At 55.5% G+C, this 16,407-nt stretch overlaps 1 protein-coding gene across 7 annotated transcripts in view; it reads right to left on the reverse strand.

The window, feature by feature from the left end:
- The window catches only part of RUBCN (rubicon autophagy regulator), a 33,098-nt gene that overhangs the window by 12,713 nt on the left and 3,978 nt on the right, over positions 1 to 16,407 (reverse strand). For 2 of the 7 annotated variants that reach the window (XM_049802579.1, XM_049802577.1), the window contains exons 1-10: positions 15,411 to 15,506; positions 8,671 to 8,824; positions 5,996 to 6,079; positions 4,887 to 5,046; positions 4,602 to 4,708; positions 3,889 to 4,029; positions 3,513 to 3,669; positions 2,728 to 3,276; positions 2,097 to 2,141; positions 114 to 209 (exon numbers count right to left, since the gene is read on the reverse strand). In XM_049802579.1, the coding sequence (XP_049658536.1) occupies positions 114 to 209; positions 2,097 to 2,141; positions 2,728 to 3,276; positions 3,513 to 3,669; positions 3,889 to 4,029; positions 4,602 to 4,708; positions 4,887 to 5,046; positions 5,996 to 6,079; positions 8,671 to 8,824; positions 15,411 to 15,448 (1,531 nt within the window). In that variant the 5' untranslated portion in view covers positions 15,449 to 15,506. Of the gene's footprint in view, positions 1 to 113; positions 210 to 2,096; positions 2,142 to 2,727; positions 3,277 to 3,512; positions 3,670 to 3,888; positions 4,030 to 4,601; positions 4,709 to 4,886; positions 5,047 to 5,995; positions 6,080 to 8,670; positions 8,825 to 12,249; positions 12,369 to 12,868; positions 13,388 to 15,410; positions 15,509 to 16,407 lie in introns of those variants that run through there. The other 5 variants (XM_049802580.1, XM_049802578.1, XM_049802581.1 and 2 more) reach the window with 4 other exon arrangements.

The raw sequence follows: 16,407 nt of genomic DNA on the forward strand, positions 1-16,407 counted from the left end.
CTGTCAGTGCCCAACCGGCATCCCACAGGGAGGTGCCAGAAGCTGAGGCCACCGCAGCTGATGGAAAAGCCTGACCAGGAGTGAGCGTCCCCACAGAGGCTGGCTGTACTCACCGTACTCCATGTAGAGGGAGCTGGGTGTGCTCAGTTCACTGCTCTGGGTGGAAGCAGAGACTGGCTCTCTCCCTCCACCTGGATCGCAGTGGGACTCTGAAAGGGAAGATAACACCAGACACACGTCAGTATCCCAGAGGTGCCCAGCTGTTCCACAGGGTGAAATGAAAGGGGCTCAGCATCACGCAGGCAGGCACAAATGGATGGGAAGCAAGGAGGGACATCTTCCTGCTCTGTGCCATGGCTGAGGGCAAGCCCAGCAGGGGACAAAACTAGAAGGGCATTGCAGACAGGAGAGAAGAAAGGGAAAGAAAGAGAGAAGCTCATAAGAGCCATGGAGCAGTCCAGTCCTGAGCCTTCCTCTCTTTACCCCCTAGCAGAGCTGGGGGACACAACAGCCTCCAGCAAGCGCCTCTGCCAGCCCCTTCTTCCTGCTGGAGCATCCCCAAGGGAAGAGTTATCCCCCAGGGCAGAGTCAGGAGACAAGGGGAAACCTGAGCAGCCAAGGGATCTGTGGGGCTCCCAGCCCTGCAAAGCAGCCTGGACAACAGTGGACAGAGGCATCTGAAGGACATGCTCTTGCTCAACTAGAAGCCAGGGCTCCTCGCACACAACCCAGGAGCCGGGGCTGCAGCGCTCAGGGCGACCCACACAGGCTGTGGGCAGGGCTGTGCCCAATCCACACACTGTGGTGCAACTCTCTGCCAGGCCGAGCCAGCGGGGACTGCCAGGAGCTGGCCTGAGCACGACACCTGGTGCTCTACAGAGAGCCACGGCCTGGGGAGCACCCGGACGGAGCGGCTGGGTGACAGAGGACGGCTGAAGGAGACTGAAAACACCCCGACTGGAGCGGGGCAGGAGCATACGGGTGTGGACACGGGGCAAGTGCTGGCTGACATCCCGAGCACAACAGAAGGGCAATCCCATCCTCTCAGCCTCCTACTCCTCTTTGCTCCCAGGTTCGGGTTCATAACCCTGAGGTGGCTGGAGGCTCCTGAGGCCACCGACACCAGCATCTCCCTGCCAAGACTATGAAGCAGCAGCCACCAGAATGGGGCTTGGGAGCCATCAGGGTGGGAGGCTCTCACAGCTAACCGCTGCAGCCTGGCAGGGCATCCTGCAGCCACCTCAACCCTGCTGAACACCAGCACAGAAACCACCTTGTGATCATCAGCCTGGGGGATGCCATGCACAACAGAGCCTACTGCTGAAGGGTAAAGCAAGGCAGTGCAAGGCAGGGCTTGACATCTTCTGCTGGAGCAAGACAGAGGGCTGGACACGTCTGTCTGAATGCCCACCACCTCCAGAAAGGAGCCTTCCCAGCCACAGAGCCCTCAGCACCCAGATGTGAGCTCGACAAACCCAGTGCCACTGTTCAACGGATGCAAAAGAAAACAACCCATGTTTTAGAGCTGCTGACTCTTTCTGCATGTGGGGCAAAGGGATGGCAGCACCCCAGCACCTCTGCTGGGGAGAAACCTGGCCCAAGCCCAGAAGAGCACCCCGGAGTCCTGGCTGCGGATGCAAGCACAACTGGCTGGTACACCGCTGGACTCAGCCAACATCAAACCTCCCCATGTCACAGATCCGCTAAATCAAAGGAAAAATAAGATGTTCAAGCCCATGACTGCTTAGCTCCCAGCCCTTATTCGCTAGGTGAGAGACAAAACCTCTCCTGGCTCCTGAGGCAGTGGGGTGGAGGGAAGGGCAGGGGATGCAGCTCAGGGACTCGGTGGCCAGTGCTCCGTAACGCCATGCAGGGGAGCTGGGCACCCTTCTGGGTCTGGTCCACTGCCCCCAAAACCCAAGCTGGGATCTTCAGTCAGGCTGCATGCATAAACCTGACCACACTTCAGAGCACCAGCTGGGACACAGGGAAGAAAGAATTTTTTTGGTTTTCTAAATGGACACTAATGGGTTGATGGAAATCCTGAACTTGATGCAATGATCACTAATGAAGGGCTGTTATACTGGCTCCCAAACCTGCCACTGGGTCTTCTATTATAATGGTGATATCCCTGAGGCCTCCTGGGCAGACAGAGGAGAAGGAGGGCAGCGTTAAGGGAGAGAAAACAGAGACAGACTGGTTACTACTCAGCAAGGACCTCCACTTCTCCCATGACGGCAGCACCGGTGGGGCAGACTCCCACGAACTGGTTGTCCCCTCACATCCCACTCCCCCCCCCCGCCATGCATTCACCCACTCAAGAGCACAGGGGGACCCAGCAGGTTACCAGTAGGATGACATCCTACCAGTAGGACGAGCCCAAGCCCCAACCCAGTGCCCTGCCATGGCCCCATGCCCCAGCCGGGCAAGGCCAGTGGGGAAGCAGGACAGCTAATGCCACAGCATCACTTGCCATTTTCTAAGTTTCTGGTAAAAGCTGCCAATACTAATAACAGACCAGCCCAGGGCATTCCGAGAAGCAAGATGTCAGCCCATCACTCCAGTGCGGAGCAGGAAAGCTAAGGTCAAAGACTAAATTTCCTAACCACTTGTCTACTGTTCCCCGCGCCGACCTGATCCATGGAGACAATGGGGTGGCCAGCATCAGCCTCCCGGTACCAGGGACTCCCACACCCCAAAGCCATCCCAGAAAAGCTGCCCCATTACCGTGCAATTTCCCTGAAGCCACGTTGGTGTCAGAGTGTGAGCGCACGTGGCTCTTCTTGAGGATGCCCTGCGGAGCTAACGACTGTCCTTCTGAGAAGCTGGACCGGCGCAACAGGCTCAGGCCCCTGCTTCCACCTCCGCTTGCCCCCTGCTCTCCCAGGGATGACACTGAGTCCAGCTTCTGGGAACTGCTGGAGGAGAAGAGTTTGGAGCTACTGCTCTTGCTGCTGTTGGTGCTGGCGCTGCTGCATGCCCGGCCCCGGCGCCCCGAGTTTCCAATGGCCAGATACTCCGGCCCATCGTTAACATCGCTCTGTGGATCATCCTGACTCCCTGTCCAAGTGTCCTCGCTCTGGCTGGTGGTGCTGGAGCTCATCTCGCTGGCCGGAGAGAAGGGGTCTTTGGGTGAGGGGACATGGAAGTGGGTGACAGAGCCAGGCTGTTCCAGAGGGGACCTGCCCTCACTGAAGGAGGAGGACCGGGTGGACGGGCAGCGCTCCTGGAGCTGGCTGGCGCTGGAGCTGATGGAGGAGCTCGCTGGTCTCCTGTCTGGACAGAGGCAGGAGCAGGATGTCAAACACCCTGGGACAAGCATACTACCCTACAGCAATAAGCTTGTGGCTTCACACCAGCATGCCCACGCACCATGGGCAAAGGCCAGGGATCTCCCACCCATCATGGGCAGAGATCTTCTCACGCCCATCCACCACAACGAATCCAAGAGCAGAAAAAACGGCAAAGTCTTTTCTGGGTCTATCCTGAGCTTCCCAGCCCACCCTCATTACCTGAGAGGCTAGAGGAGGCTGGATGGTGCAGGCTAGAGAAGGACCCAAAGCAGCGCTGCTGCGCGCAGCCTGCAGCGGGGACATACAGGGATGCGGGGAGGGCAGTCAGGCTCTGACTCTTCGTCACCGGAGGTGGACCATCACCCTTCCTGGTAAGCTGAAGAGACGTGGCATCATTAATAAATCAGCATTTACAGGGCACCATGTCAAAGGAGCAGCCACAGAAAGGAATCAACCTGAGAGTGCCTGGTCACCAGTCAGCAAAGGATGAGGCAGCCCTGGGGGCAGGAGACTGGGGAGGGACAAACACCCAGGCTGCAGAAGGGAAGCAGCTCTTTGTTAGCAGCTGTGCAGCAGGATCCCATCAGGAAATTACCAGGCTCTCAGTGAAATGATCCAGGCAGCCCAGCTCCCTAGGCAGACGGACCTCCTGTCCTTCAGCGTCGTGGTCACACATCTCTCTTGTCCCAGCAGAAGGACCTGACGCACACAGGGATGGCAGTGACGTGCCGGCCAGCTGAAAGAACACAGTCCCCATTTAACGAAGCCTCATTAATTGCCTTCCTCTGGGGAGCTCTGTGCAAAGAAAGCAGCCGCTGTTCCCTCCTCTGGGGAGGGGGCAGCTGGCATGGGGCTGCACGGGGAGTCACTGGCGTCACCAGCAGGAGTGGGCACCCAGGTGTCCTGGGGTGCTGCTTGTCCCCTCAGAGGGTGGCTGTCCCTCACAACCAGGCAGCTCTGCTTGCTGGCCCTGAAGCCTGCAGCTGTTGTAGAGGGATTGAGAGGTGCCTCTTACAAGGAAGCGGTCCTCAGGTCCTCATTCTCAAATCCTCAATGCCAGCCAGCACCAAGGTGCTCCACTACAGGCTCCATACAGCCACCTTCCCTACCCTGACCCCTGCCAAGCTCGTGCAGGCAGCGCAGGGACCAGTTCACCCATCTCCTCCCCTCTTGAAGCAACTTTTGCGACTTCCAAGTCAAGCCCCTTGTCCGAGGGCTCCGTGTGCCTTGAATGAGACCTCGCGCAAGCAGCTGCAGCCAGCCAGCATCTGGGGAGAGCCAGATGTAAATGCCAGGATCTCAACTCACCATGGAGGTATCGATCTGAGCCAGAAGCCTGGGGTTGTTCTGCTCAACAGCCTCCAGGCACTGCAGCATGGCCGTGACGTGGGCGTCACTGAGCAGGAAGGCAGTGTCTGGGGAGAGAAAACTGCTGCTTTGGGGTGTCCCTATCACCCACACGGTTTCACAGCGCTGGTTGCTCACACGCAAACCACCTTTTCTGCTGTCCCCCCTCACTCCCACATGGCTTGGAAATGCCACCAACTAGATATTTTCCTAATAAGAAGGAAAAGGCCCTTTACTTCTCTTTACCTGCATAGAATTTCCTGATGTACTGCCGGTTCCCCAGGAGCGGTCTCAGCTGCGCCGACAGGCAGTGGCACTGCAGGCTGTGCTGCAGCCACAGCTGCGCGATGGCCTGGTCCCCCGGGCCCTGCGGGTCAGGCTGGCTGCTCTCCTGCAGGCTGATGAACTGGAAGGGATGCCAGGCACAGGTTAAGGCACGCAGAGGCAAGCAGGGGTTGTTCCATCTCACGGCTTTGCTCCCCCTGATAACGGCAGCTTTCCAGAGCTAGTCACCATCAGCGGGAAGGAGGACGCGTCCCAGCAGCTCCCCAGCCACCAGGCAGGCAAAAGCACCAGGCAGGAACAACGCTTCAAAGGTCAGCCAGCAACCGAAGTCCTCCAACAACCACCAGCACTGTGAATTTCTCTTGCACGCTCTCCCACCCATGTGCCTCGCCCCTGACCTGGAGGGCCCCCACGCTCCCAAATCCAACCCGATCCCAGTGGTGACGGTCATGTTCTTGCTGACACATTAACTGGGGAAGGTTACAGCAACGCCTGAGCTGCTGCAGCTTGAAGAGCTGGACTGGAGTCACACCCCATACTCCCCTAGCAGCAGGCGAGACATAGGGGCCACCAGTGGTCAACCCCTTGTGTCCATCCATGGCAGGGACCATGGATGTCAGTGTGGGGCAGCCGAGGACCAGGAGCGTCCCCATGTGCCAGTGGTCAGCACAAGCCTGGAATGGGAGAACCAAATGCATGGTGAAGCCACAACCCTGAAATGGGACAGCCTAGACCTTTAGAGATTTGCACAGACGCATGAATCACCCCTGCACGCACACAAGCACCACTTGTGCCGGTTCCCTTGGTGATGCCCGCTGCACCCGGCTGAGCCGAGCTGGAGACTGGCCTGGGAGAAATAAGCGGCCGATTGTCTCAGCCCAAGCCACGCCGAGTTCCCAGGACATGGCTTATACACAAACACAGGGCTGCTTCAGCCTCCACAAGCTGTGGAGCTGCTTTACCCACAGCAGGCCAACATCAAGGCGCTGCTATCCCACTGGGGAGGCTTGCAGCCCAGCTGCCCCCTTCCCTCCTCGCTGGGCACACAAGGCCACCCCACCAGAACCCACCTTCTCCAGGTGATGAGCAGAGCCGGGACTCAGCCAACGAATGTCCTTCACAAACTGCCAGTAATCCTTCTGTCTGCAGCACACCTGCCCACGACAGGCGCAGTTAGATACCACCACCCAAGGTGCAGTTAAATGACAACGTACCCCATTAGCCCCTTGCTACCATGAGAGGACAGCCCCTAAACCTGGCAAGACGGGCCAGAAAATAGACAGAGGGAGTGCAGCACTGCTTTACAGAGGAGAAACAAAGCAGTTTTGCAGATCAAGGGACCAAGTCAAAAAATATTGGTGTGTGATGTAGACAAGTTGTATCCTGCCCCTCCTACAGTGACCTCTCAGTTGTGGTCAGCCCACAAGCGAGCAGCCAACAGATCCCCCAAGCTTGTCTTCTTCCATCAGGTAAGACCCCAGTCCCTCATACCATGGAGAAAGGAGAGGTCTTGGGACAGGGACGGGACGTGGCACCAAAGGGCTCACACCCCTGCTGCAGTGCAATAAGGATCCCAAAGGCCAACTGCAGCTCATCAGTGGATGACGGAGCAAAGCCTGCACCTCTACTGCCAGGCAGGCAAGGGCACACAGACAGGAGATGGGAACAGACCTCCGGTACCAGCTGCGCCCACGGCAAAGAGCGTTTGGGGGCTCAGCTCTGCCCGAGTCCTCCCACTCGCTCCTTGCATGGCAGTGTCACGTATGCATCCTTGGTCCTTTGAAGGTCTGCCAAGTTCAAGGTTGACCAAGTTCCCACATCACCGTTCCCCTTCCTGCCGGAGCAGGACCTGGTGGGGAGCCCTGATGCCTCAGCACCGCAGAATCAGACCTTAGCAAGGGGACACGAAGGGCAACATGGAAACACATCCCCGCAAAACCAGCAACCATTGCTGTCTTCTGATGCAAGCCACCACTGAGGACACCAGCACGGCTGAGCACCCCAGGTAAGAAATTTGGCCTTGCATTTCTATCAGCTCTTTGCTGCTGTTTGCCTCAGCTTTATTCAGACAATAAGTTATTTTGTTCTTAGTTATTCTACCCATTAAAGAGGAACTGCAGCAGAGTTGCTGTTTTCCCTACCACCATACTGGGTGTAAACACAGCCCTAAAATGTCTTTCTTCACCAAAAGGCTGATTATTTTTTTTTTCCACCATCTCTATTTCCTCTTTCACAAGCATCAGAGGAATGGGTTCTGTTTTGTGGTTTATTTGTTTGTGAGGGTTGGGTTCGTTTTTTTAAGACTAGAGAACTAACATGGCAATTTTAGTCCTCTAGATTGAATTGGGGTTTTATAGACAAATAAATAAAGTTTACTCAAAAGTTTAAAACCTCTTACCCTAGTTCTCTTAACATGTACATGTGGATTTTTTCACCTTTTTTATTTATCCCCAGTTGTAAGAAACAAGTTGATAAGAAAAGTAAAAGGAAGTGTTTCACTGGAGCAACTATGAGAAAACTGCTGCTAGGAAGCTGTATTTTTACGGGCCTCCCTTTGCAGCTGTTATAGCCTGACTGGTGTGACATGTGCCCAAGCAAGGGAGACATTTCTAAGTAAAAGAGCTGTCTTTGACTATAGTAAAAGCATTGAGGAAGGCAACACACCATCCTGCTTTGCAGGTCTGGCATGAACTGTTACCAATAGACAGGCAAGTATAAATCATTTAAATCTCACTTCCTGAAGCCTATCAATAGCACGTCTATCAGAAGGGCGCACTGCACTCCTCACATGTAAAAGGTAGCTTCTCTCTCTGCCATTCTTCCAAAGCAGGTCCCTGGTCCTGGGGACTAACGGGAACAGAGCAGTAGTGTAATGAGTGCTGACCGCAAACTTAAGAAATCCAGGGAGCAAAGCACCCTGCTGGGACAACCTGCCAGCCTGGCTCTTTCTGGAGTCTCATTAGCTCAGGGGCAGCATTGTACAGATGCGGTTTTTCTGCTCTTGGACCCAGTTGGCCCATGCAAGCTGCCTGGGGCTCCTCTGCATCGCTCTCTGGGTGGCAGAGCTGCGGATGGGAAGGAAGCCTGCCCTCAGGCACACCCTGCAGACTTGCTTCCATTTTCCATTGTAAATTAATTGTGCTGGTAATTGCAAGCTGAAGGGGACATCTTCAGGCCTCTGCACACAAATGGGAAAGAGAAATTCTTCCAGGCAGCCACGGAAGGGGGAACGGCTGGGTGAGCAACTGCAAGGCAGACAAGGGCCTGGAAAGAGAGATCCTATTCACGCAGAGCGTGGATTTGGCTGCCAGCTCCTGTTATTAACACAGCTAACCAGAAACAGTAAAAGATGCGAGGTTTCTCTTGCCAGACCTTGCTGGGGAGCTGTCCAAGCGCAGACGATATGGGGCTGACTCATTGCAAATGCGACTTTATCGCTTGGCTGCAGCAGGAAGAAAGGAGAGAGGAGCTGGCCTCAGCAGAGGGGCCCCAGATACTTAGAAAAACCACGTCGAAGGTGGATGAGACAGAAAGAACACACACCCAGGTCCCTCTGACAATCACAGCACTTGCCAGGCAAGGTCAGTCCCTGCTTTGGTCATTTCCTACGCTGCTACAAGCATTGTACCCGCTCTGTGCTATGAGCACTGAAGCGAGCTGCGGCAGATCCGACTACCCCACCTGCTCATGACAGGCACTGAAGCTGGAAGAGACAGACAGCCATGCTGGCAGGACAGAACCCTACCTTGTCACGGATGAGCCCATGGTAGAGGATGCTGTGCATGTCTCTGCAGAGTCGTTCCAAGCCACCATACTTGGACCAGACATTCGGGTTGCTGGTGGACACCAAACCTTCCACTGTGGTCTTCAGGTTGCCTAGCAGCTTCCAATGCTCCTTTCTGCAGAGGAACACAACAAGTTGCATCAGACAGACAGCAAGAGGAGCTTCAAAACAGGACCACAGTACTGCACTCTCTCCAAGGAGATTCTGGTCAGGCTGAAACCTTTGGTGGTCCAGAAGCTAGCAAAGGTGAGCTAAAGGACTTTACACTTCCCTGTGGTCTCCCATGCATGGTTTGTGGACAAGAAGCCATATTGTAATGATTCTTGTGATGACTGGTAGCCGTTACCAATGTGGTCTCAGGAGATAGCCAGAACAAAGACTGATGGCTCCTGCAATATACCACTTGCTTAGCACAGGCCAGCAAAGCTGGAGGACATGTTTCCAGCCAGACCCTTGCTCGCTTCATTCACATGCTCTATCAGAGACTATTCAGAGCAGCAGCCTGCCAGGAGTACAGCAGCTGTAAGGCAATGCATGATGTCCAGAACATCTAGCAGACACTGGCCGCACTGCACCTGCATTTAGAGAGTGGCACTCCCCAAACAATGCGCACCGCATCGAGCACTCCAGCACCGTCAGGATGCAGAGATGCTCCACTCCAAGGTTGGTAACTCTTCATCTCCATTTCCATCTGTACAGCTGCTCTTTGGCTCCTGAGCTGCTGTAGGTGCAAGTTGACTTTCTTGCAAAAGCATTCATCATGTTCTGGACAGAGATTAGCAAAGTGCAAACTGCAGGTGTTCTCTAGAGCTTGCACAGTTCTTCTCATTGACATCATGCCCCTCGGCTACCCTGCATACAGCAAGAAATCACCATTATCCACCATAAAGCAGGAGCGACGGTGCAGAAAGCTAACGCCATTTGCCTATGCAAAAGCAACTTTGGGGAAGGAAGCTTTGGATGACTTGAGGTCCCCACTCAAGCTGCTTCACAGTGTTGCCAGAGGAACAGCAGCTGTCAGAAACATGTATTCAGATAGAAGCCAATCTCTCAGAAGCAACAGGAATGTTGCAAGGTATATTTGGGGGTGTAAATGCCAAAAAAATATGCCTCTGCAGGGTCTTTAACAAAAGCACCCGAGGTGACAGCTTAGAATGAAGGTCCAACCTTTCAGCTGGTGAGAAACAAGCCACAGTGTTTCAGCTGTTAATCCCTCCCACAGGCAAAACCAAACTGGATTTCCAAAGCAAAAGGAAAAAAAAAAAGGAAAATAAATTTAAAATAAATAACGTTATTTAAAACTGCTCTCATTTTCATCCTTTGCGGATGAAAGTGTGGGTTGCACACTTCTGCAGCACAGAGAAGGATACTAAAAAGTAACATAATCCTGGTATTTAAAACTAAGCTTTTCTTGCCAATACTCTCTTTCTGAGACTTGTTTGCTATTGCCAAACCAATTAAGTGAACAAGCAGATCATCAAATATTGGCTCTACTTCAAGCTCCCCATCCACTCCCTTTGTGAGGTCTCCCCAGGGAAGCCAACCCATCCCACCAGCAAAGCCTGTCACCCTGACAGCACAGGAGCTCGAAACCAGAGCTGCAATGCATGTGGAAGTACGTATATGTTTATGATGTACTTAGACTAACAAGCACAGTCAGGGCTTTATCTCAGTAGAGACTGAAGAAGAAAGCATGGATATAAATCAAAGGCAGCTTTCTGAAGGAGATCTGACTTGAGGAAGGCACAGAAAACTGATACAGCTCTTCTGAATTAATGGGCTTTTCCCATCCCTGCCCTGAGGGATGCAGATGCTCTTTGACCAGGGAACAGCAGTCAGAGCTTAGAGTGGCATTGCCGTTCTCCGGTCAAAGAGCATCTGCAGCCACTGAACTCAAAACTTCACCAGCTCCTCCCTGAGATATTTCTAACGCTCAGAGTTAGGAAATGCAAGTGAAAGCTCAGCCACGCCGTTGATCTTCCAAGTCAGTGAGTCAGGGGAACTCCCTCCCATGTTATTTCATGCCATAAAAAGCAGGCGATGAACACAAGGATGTGGGGGTAGGACATGGAGAGCTGTGCCTTTCCAAATGAACTGTCTCATTAGAGGAGTTGTGCGTCTCCCCAAAGGTAGGAAACCGAGATCCAACAGACTGGAGTCACAGCTCCCTCCTAGCACAGAGAAACTAAGGTTAAGCAATCCTAGAACAAAATAACCTCAAAATGTTAAATCACTGAACTCAGAAACACATAGGGAATGAGCAGCACAATGAAAGCACCTTTGCAGAGGTGATGCAGAAGCTACCAAAAGTGAATTAAATCCCTGTAAGACAGTAAGGATCCCATGGGACTTGTTGGCTCAAAGCAGTTCACAGGTTGGACGCACAAGACCCTATTGATACCCAAAACCCAGCTGTTTCTGGGCTGGAATGCGGTAGATACTGAAAAGCATACAGTGACACAAGGTTGAAGAAATGAAGACCCATACAGCTGGCTGCAGGTGGCAGGGAAATCTAGAGAGCACAGCTAACCACATTTTGGCTTTGACCAGACTTGTTGATTAACCCTGAATTAGCTGCAGAGTTTGCTCCCCTCCCATGGACAGAGCCTGAGCTTGGGCTGCCAGGAGGGATGGAGAAAGCCTGAGTCCCAGCTGCCCTCAAGTTCCCCGTTTCAGCATTTGTTCAGAGCTGCTTGTTTTTTTCCGAATAAAGAGAATTCTCCTTTGCTAGTGCTGAAAAAAGCCTGACATGGGGTAAGGCCAATTCATATCACATCATGAAAACACCCTGACTTACAGGAAGGGTAAGGTGAGCAACAGGCCCCAGAGAGGTCACAGTACACGAGCAGAGCTTCCCCTGCAAGAACTACACATGCTTCTGCTCTCCTGCGCTAGCAGAGCCTGGTTCCCCCAGCCAAAAGGACTGAGGGTGTTTGCAGGGGCCATCGCTAGTGGGGCACTGGTGAGATCTCAGCCGCATCCCTCTCCTCCCTTAAAGACGACGTCTGATCCAGCCTCCAATTTTAACCACCAGCTCCACAAAATTGGCACTGGGTCTCCTTGTTTTACCAGCACAAACTCTGTCTTCAGGTACAGCAACATTAACCCGCTGCCAGGAACTGTCCCAGAACCTTTTGCACTGGAGTGATAAGACAGAATCCGGCCTTGAAGCAAGAAATGGCTTAATGCTGCTGCTGCTGACAATGACAGGGAAACACTGCTTGCTCTCCCAAGCTTTCTCAGTCCCTCCAGGCCAGCAAGGGTAGGAACTTCTCTTGGTCCAAGTCAGCAAAGGTGGCTCACAGCAGAGGCAGGAAGCCATGCTGCTGACTCAGGTGAACTTCTTCATTTAAAATAAAACCAAACCCTAGTTACTTTCCAAAACAGAATCACACGGGTAACACGGGTAGCCAGCCAGTATTTTTTTAAAAAAAAAAAAAAAAAAAAAAAGCGCTCATCTTTCTCGCAAACAACTGCTGAGTGTCTCCTGGTGCTCTGGAGGAGACATCTAGCAATGGCTGCTGGCACCCTGTCCTCTACCTGGAGGAGTCTCTCGATCCTTCTTAGCACACTAAAGAGGTCGGGCTGAGGATGCCGAGGTCGTGGAGGAACTTCTGCCAGATCTCCAAGGACATTCCCACGCTGGCTGTCGGTCCCTCCTGCAGATCCCGAAGGCGCCGTGTAAACCACCGCTGTGCACAGCCTGCTCCCGCCTCGCCATCCCCGGGTCTCCCAGACAACCAGCAGCCCCTTCCCTGGGCTCCCCCGCCTGCTCCTCCAGCAGGCTGGGTACTGCTGGGAAAAGGGATTAAAAGAAAGGCAGGCTTCGTGTAATTCATCCGCAGCGGTGGGGAGTGGCTGACGAGGCAGAGGAAGCCAGAAGAGCTCTGCTAGCCAGGCAGGTCAGCCCTGCAGCACCCAGGCAGGGAGAGCCAAGCAGCCTGGCTGGGAAACCGAAACGCAGGGTGGCTTGCACCAGTAGTAAAAGCTTGCACTGGTATAAAATGGGGGGCACAACCACAAAAAGCTCCCCCAGCAAACACAGCCCAGAGCTGCTGCTTGTTGGAGCACTCTTGCTCTGCACTGGCAAAGGATGAGGGAAGAAAATAGGGATTAAAAGTGTTTTTCAGCCTTCTCCCAGCACGGCAGATAGTTTTACCTGCTCATCCTGGCGAAGCCTCCCACCAGCAGATGACCACAACCTGTTGACCCAGGATACTGTCCATCGGGCTTCAATCTGCACAGGACCTGCCTGTGACAAGCATGCAAGCAGCCAGAGGCAGCGACAGGCAGAGCAGACCCCCATGGCAGCCCACCTCCCTGGGACCAGCCGCTCACCTTCCTCCATTGCTCCCAGCACAGGGACGCTCTCCTCTGGCCCTGCCATCCCTGGGGCCCTTGCCGGTGCCGGAGCCGAAGGCGGCAGCTCTTTGCTAACCCGCGTGGCTGACCAACGGCCCCTCTGCTCCCCCCGGGACTGCTGTGTCCTCCACGCCACCCACCCGCCGGTCCGAGGCACCGAGAGCCCCGCTCTCTGCCCGGCAGAAGGAGAGCACTAACCTTCCTGCCGTGCCTCGATGGACATTGGCGTTACAGCCCCTGCTCCCTGATGCATTTCAGACCTGCTGCTTAGGAGGAGAGACAGCAAAACCCAGCACGAGATCCTCATTCTCCTCTCCTGCACCGGTAGAAGGATGGACTTCAGCAAAATAACTTTTGCTTCTGCGTTTCCCGTGATCCATGGGAAGATGGATCGGGCCACCTCTATCCTATCGCTATCAGTCACGACCACAACCTATAGTGAAGTGGCACCTCACTGGGAATTAAAACTTTAAACCAGCTGCACAAAGGACAATGAAGCTGTGCAAGGCACATGCCAGGATCCTCCCCAGTGCATCAGCGACAGCCAGGAGAACAAGCAGGCCCTCTCGTGTGCCAGCACCGGAGGGGATGATGCCCTCCTCATCCCTGGGGGAGTGGTGGGGTGGCACCACGTCAGCTCTATTAGTCACACAATGGTAGAGTCTGGTAGTGCAGGACTTGCACTTGCAAAGGCAAGAAAAAGCACAGAGATGATTCTGGAAAGAAAAAGAAGCGAATGCAGTCAATTCCTTTTGCCATTCTGAACCTGCTGGTCTGAAGCATTAGCTAAAGAGGGAGAATAGCTTGAACCGTGCAAACCAAAAGGCACCCCACACCTGCACTATAGCTTTAAAAGCACCGGCAGCATTTTCCCGGCCGATATTGCCGGCAGGAACAGAGCTGGGAGCTAGCTGAGCCCCTCAGATATGGAATGCTTCTCTCCCATATCAAGTTTCAGCTGCTCCCTCCTCCCCAGCCAACACTCTCATTTCCATCCAACACCCACCCTGCACTTCAGCACCAGGGCAAAAATGAAAAGCAAAGCAAAGGCTAAAGACATGCAAAAAACTGAATAGGACTCATCACCAAAACACCTCCAGGGAGCAACTGCTGCTGCTTTTATAAACGCTAACAAGAAAAAACACGCCTAAAGCACAAACGAAGACCACGCAGGCGATGCCACCGCAGCACGGCCATTCTCACCGCCAGCCACGTGCAGGCGCAGGGCCTCGCCTTCAGAAATAAAGAAGAAGCTGACGATTTCTTTTCAGCACCTAGAAGGGGCGACGCAGCCGACTGCCAGGAGGGTAAGGAGACGTGATCCAAAAGCAGCAAGCTGCAGAGCCACCAGAACGGCAACGCGGTGTCGGGGCGGGATGGTTTCGCCCTTAAGCACAAGGCGTGCGAAGCAAAGGCTTGGTAGCTGCTGTCTTGGCCAAGGCTGATGGAGAGTTGCTGTCTCCACCATAGCGGGGACAGAGCATCGGGGACTGAGGGCACACACGTCTGTGGCCGTCACTGTCCCTCCAGTGGCCAGGACGCTTGCCCAGGGCAGGGAGCAGAGCGATGCGCTGGCCCCGGGTGGGTGACGGTGGTCACACGCTGCTCTAACAGCCCAGCTCACAGCGTGCTTCCACCCCACCAGAGACCGAAGCGGGGCCGGCCGGCACGTTCTGCAAGCGCCGATCCCCACCCGGCACGGGGGGGTTTGTTTCCTCCCAGACCGCCCCCAGGTACCCCCTTCATCTGTGCCTGGGTGTGCGCGCACACACCCCCACTCCCACACACACCCACGCAGCACACGAGGCCCCCAGGGGCACCCCCGCGCATCCCCAGCGCTCCCCAGGCACCAAGCGCACACTAGCAACCGCTGCCACCCGCGTTTCTTGCACGCACATCCCGTGCTCCCCGCCGTGTCCTCGATAACTTGCAGGCGCACCCCGTTACCCCACGCGGGGACCCCCTGCGCGTGCACACACACGACCCTACCCCCCACGCGTGTCTTGCCCCTGGTGCCAGCACGCCCGGCGTGCCCCTCAGCGTCCACACGCTCCCCCGCGGCCCCGGCACAGGCACACACGCAGAGCAGCGTGCCCTGCCCACCCCCGCCATGTCATGCCTCCCACGCGTGCCCACGCAGGCCCTGTCCCGCCGCACACCCGCACCTCCTCAGCGTGTCCTGCCCCCACACACGCACCCCCCGGCGTGTCACACACACGCACACGTGCCGCACACCCACACCCCCACACCCCCGCGGTGTGCCAGGCCTCCCGCACACGCGTGCAGCGCTCCCCCCGCGCACCCTGCCGCGTCACGCCGTGCCCCCGCGCGACCCCTACCTGCTCTCCGCGCGCTCCTCGCGGGGCCCGACCTCCATCCCGGGCGCGCGCGCGGCCCCGCCGCCGCCGCCCGCTGCCACCCACCCCCGCCGCCGCCGCCGCCGCCGCCGCCGCGCCACCGTCACGTGGGGGCGGGCGAGCGGCCGCCCCGCCCCGCCGCCGCCACGAACTACAACTCCCGGCGTGCACCGCGGCTGCCCGGCACGCTGCGCGCTGCGGGAGAACTACGGCTCCCGGCATGCACTGCGCGCGGCCGCGCTGAGGCCGAGGGCCGAGCGCCAGGGCGGGCGTTTCACCTCAGGTTCCCGCCCCTGAGCCGTGCGGTGCCGTGGGCGTCCTCCGCCTTCGTCACGGCTGTGTTGCCGCCTTCAGAGAGCGAATGCCCCGTGAGTCAACGCCCCGCGTGTCTACGCCCCGCGTGGCTGGGTGAGGGAGGGAGCCAGGGCCCCTCAGGTTTACTGTCAGGCAGGCGGGCCCACCTGCGGCGTCCTCCAGCCGGCCGTCGCGCCTGTAGGTACCTACACGCGGGTTCGTGCCTTTGGCTGCTGTAGGACCCCTAAGCGGTACGCGGTGGAAAAGCTGCGTTGTCAGTCGGGTTGCTGTCCGCCCTCTGAGTAAAGTGTTTGCACTGGGGCTTAGCTGCACCACAGTGTAAAACCACAGTAATTGCCGAGATAACCGCCTACCAAATCCTGCATCGGAGGTGATGAGAAAATTGTGATGGCAAGAAAAAAAACAAACAATGTGCCCCTGAGAGGCAGTTCACGCATTGAACGTACCGGCAGAGAAATGGAAAGAGGTTTCTGTTCTATTGCCCACAGTAAAGAGGATGTGAAAAACATGGCAGAATTCTATGTACTTTCCACTAAAAAGCAGTGAAATGAAGCTTGAAAAAGGAAAAAGTGATGTTGCTGACATCAGACTGAGAACAGTCAATGACAAATTATTATAGGAGATGAAACCCAGATATGTCTCCGGAGTTGTTTGATGCCTCAGA

The sequence above is a fragment of the Accipiter gentilis genome, chromosome 6 (assembly GCF_929443795.1).
Source record: "Accipiter gentilis chromosome 6, bAccGen1.1, whole genome shotgun sequence".
NCBI lineage: Eukaryota > Metazoa > Chordata > Aves > Accipitriformes > Accipitridae > Astur > Astur gentilis.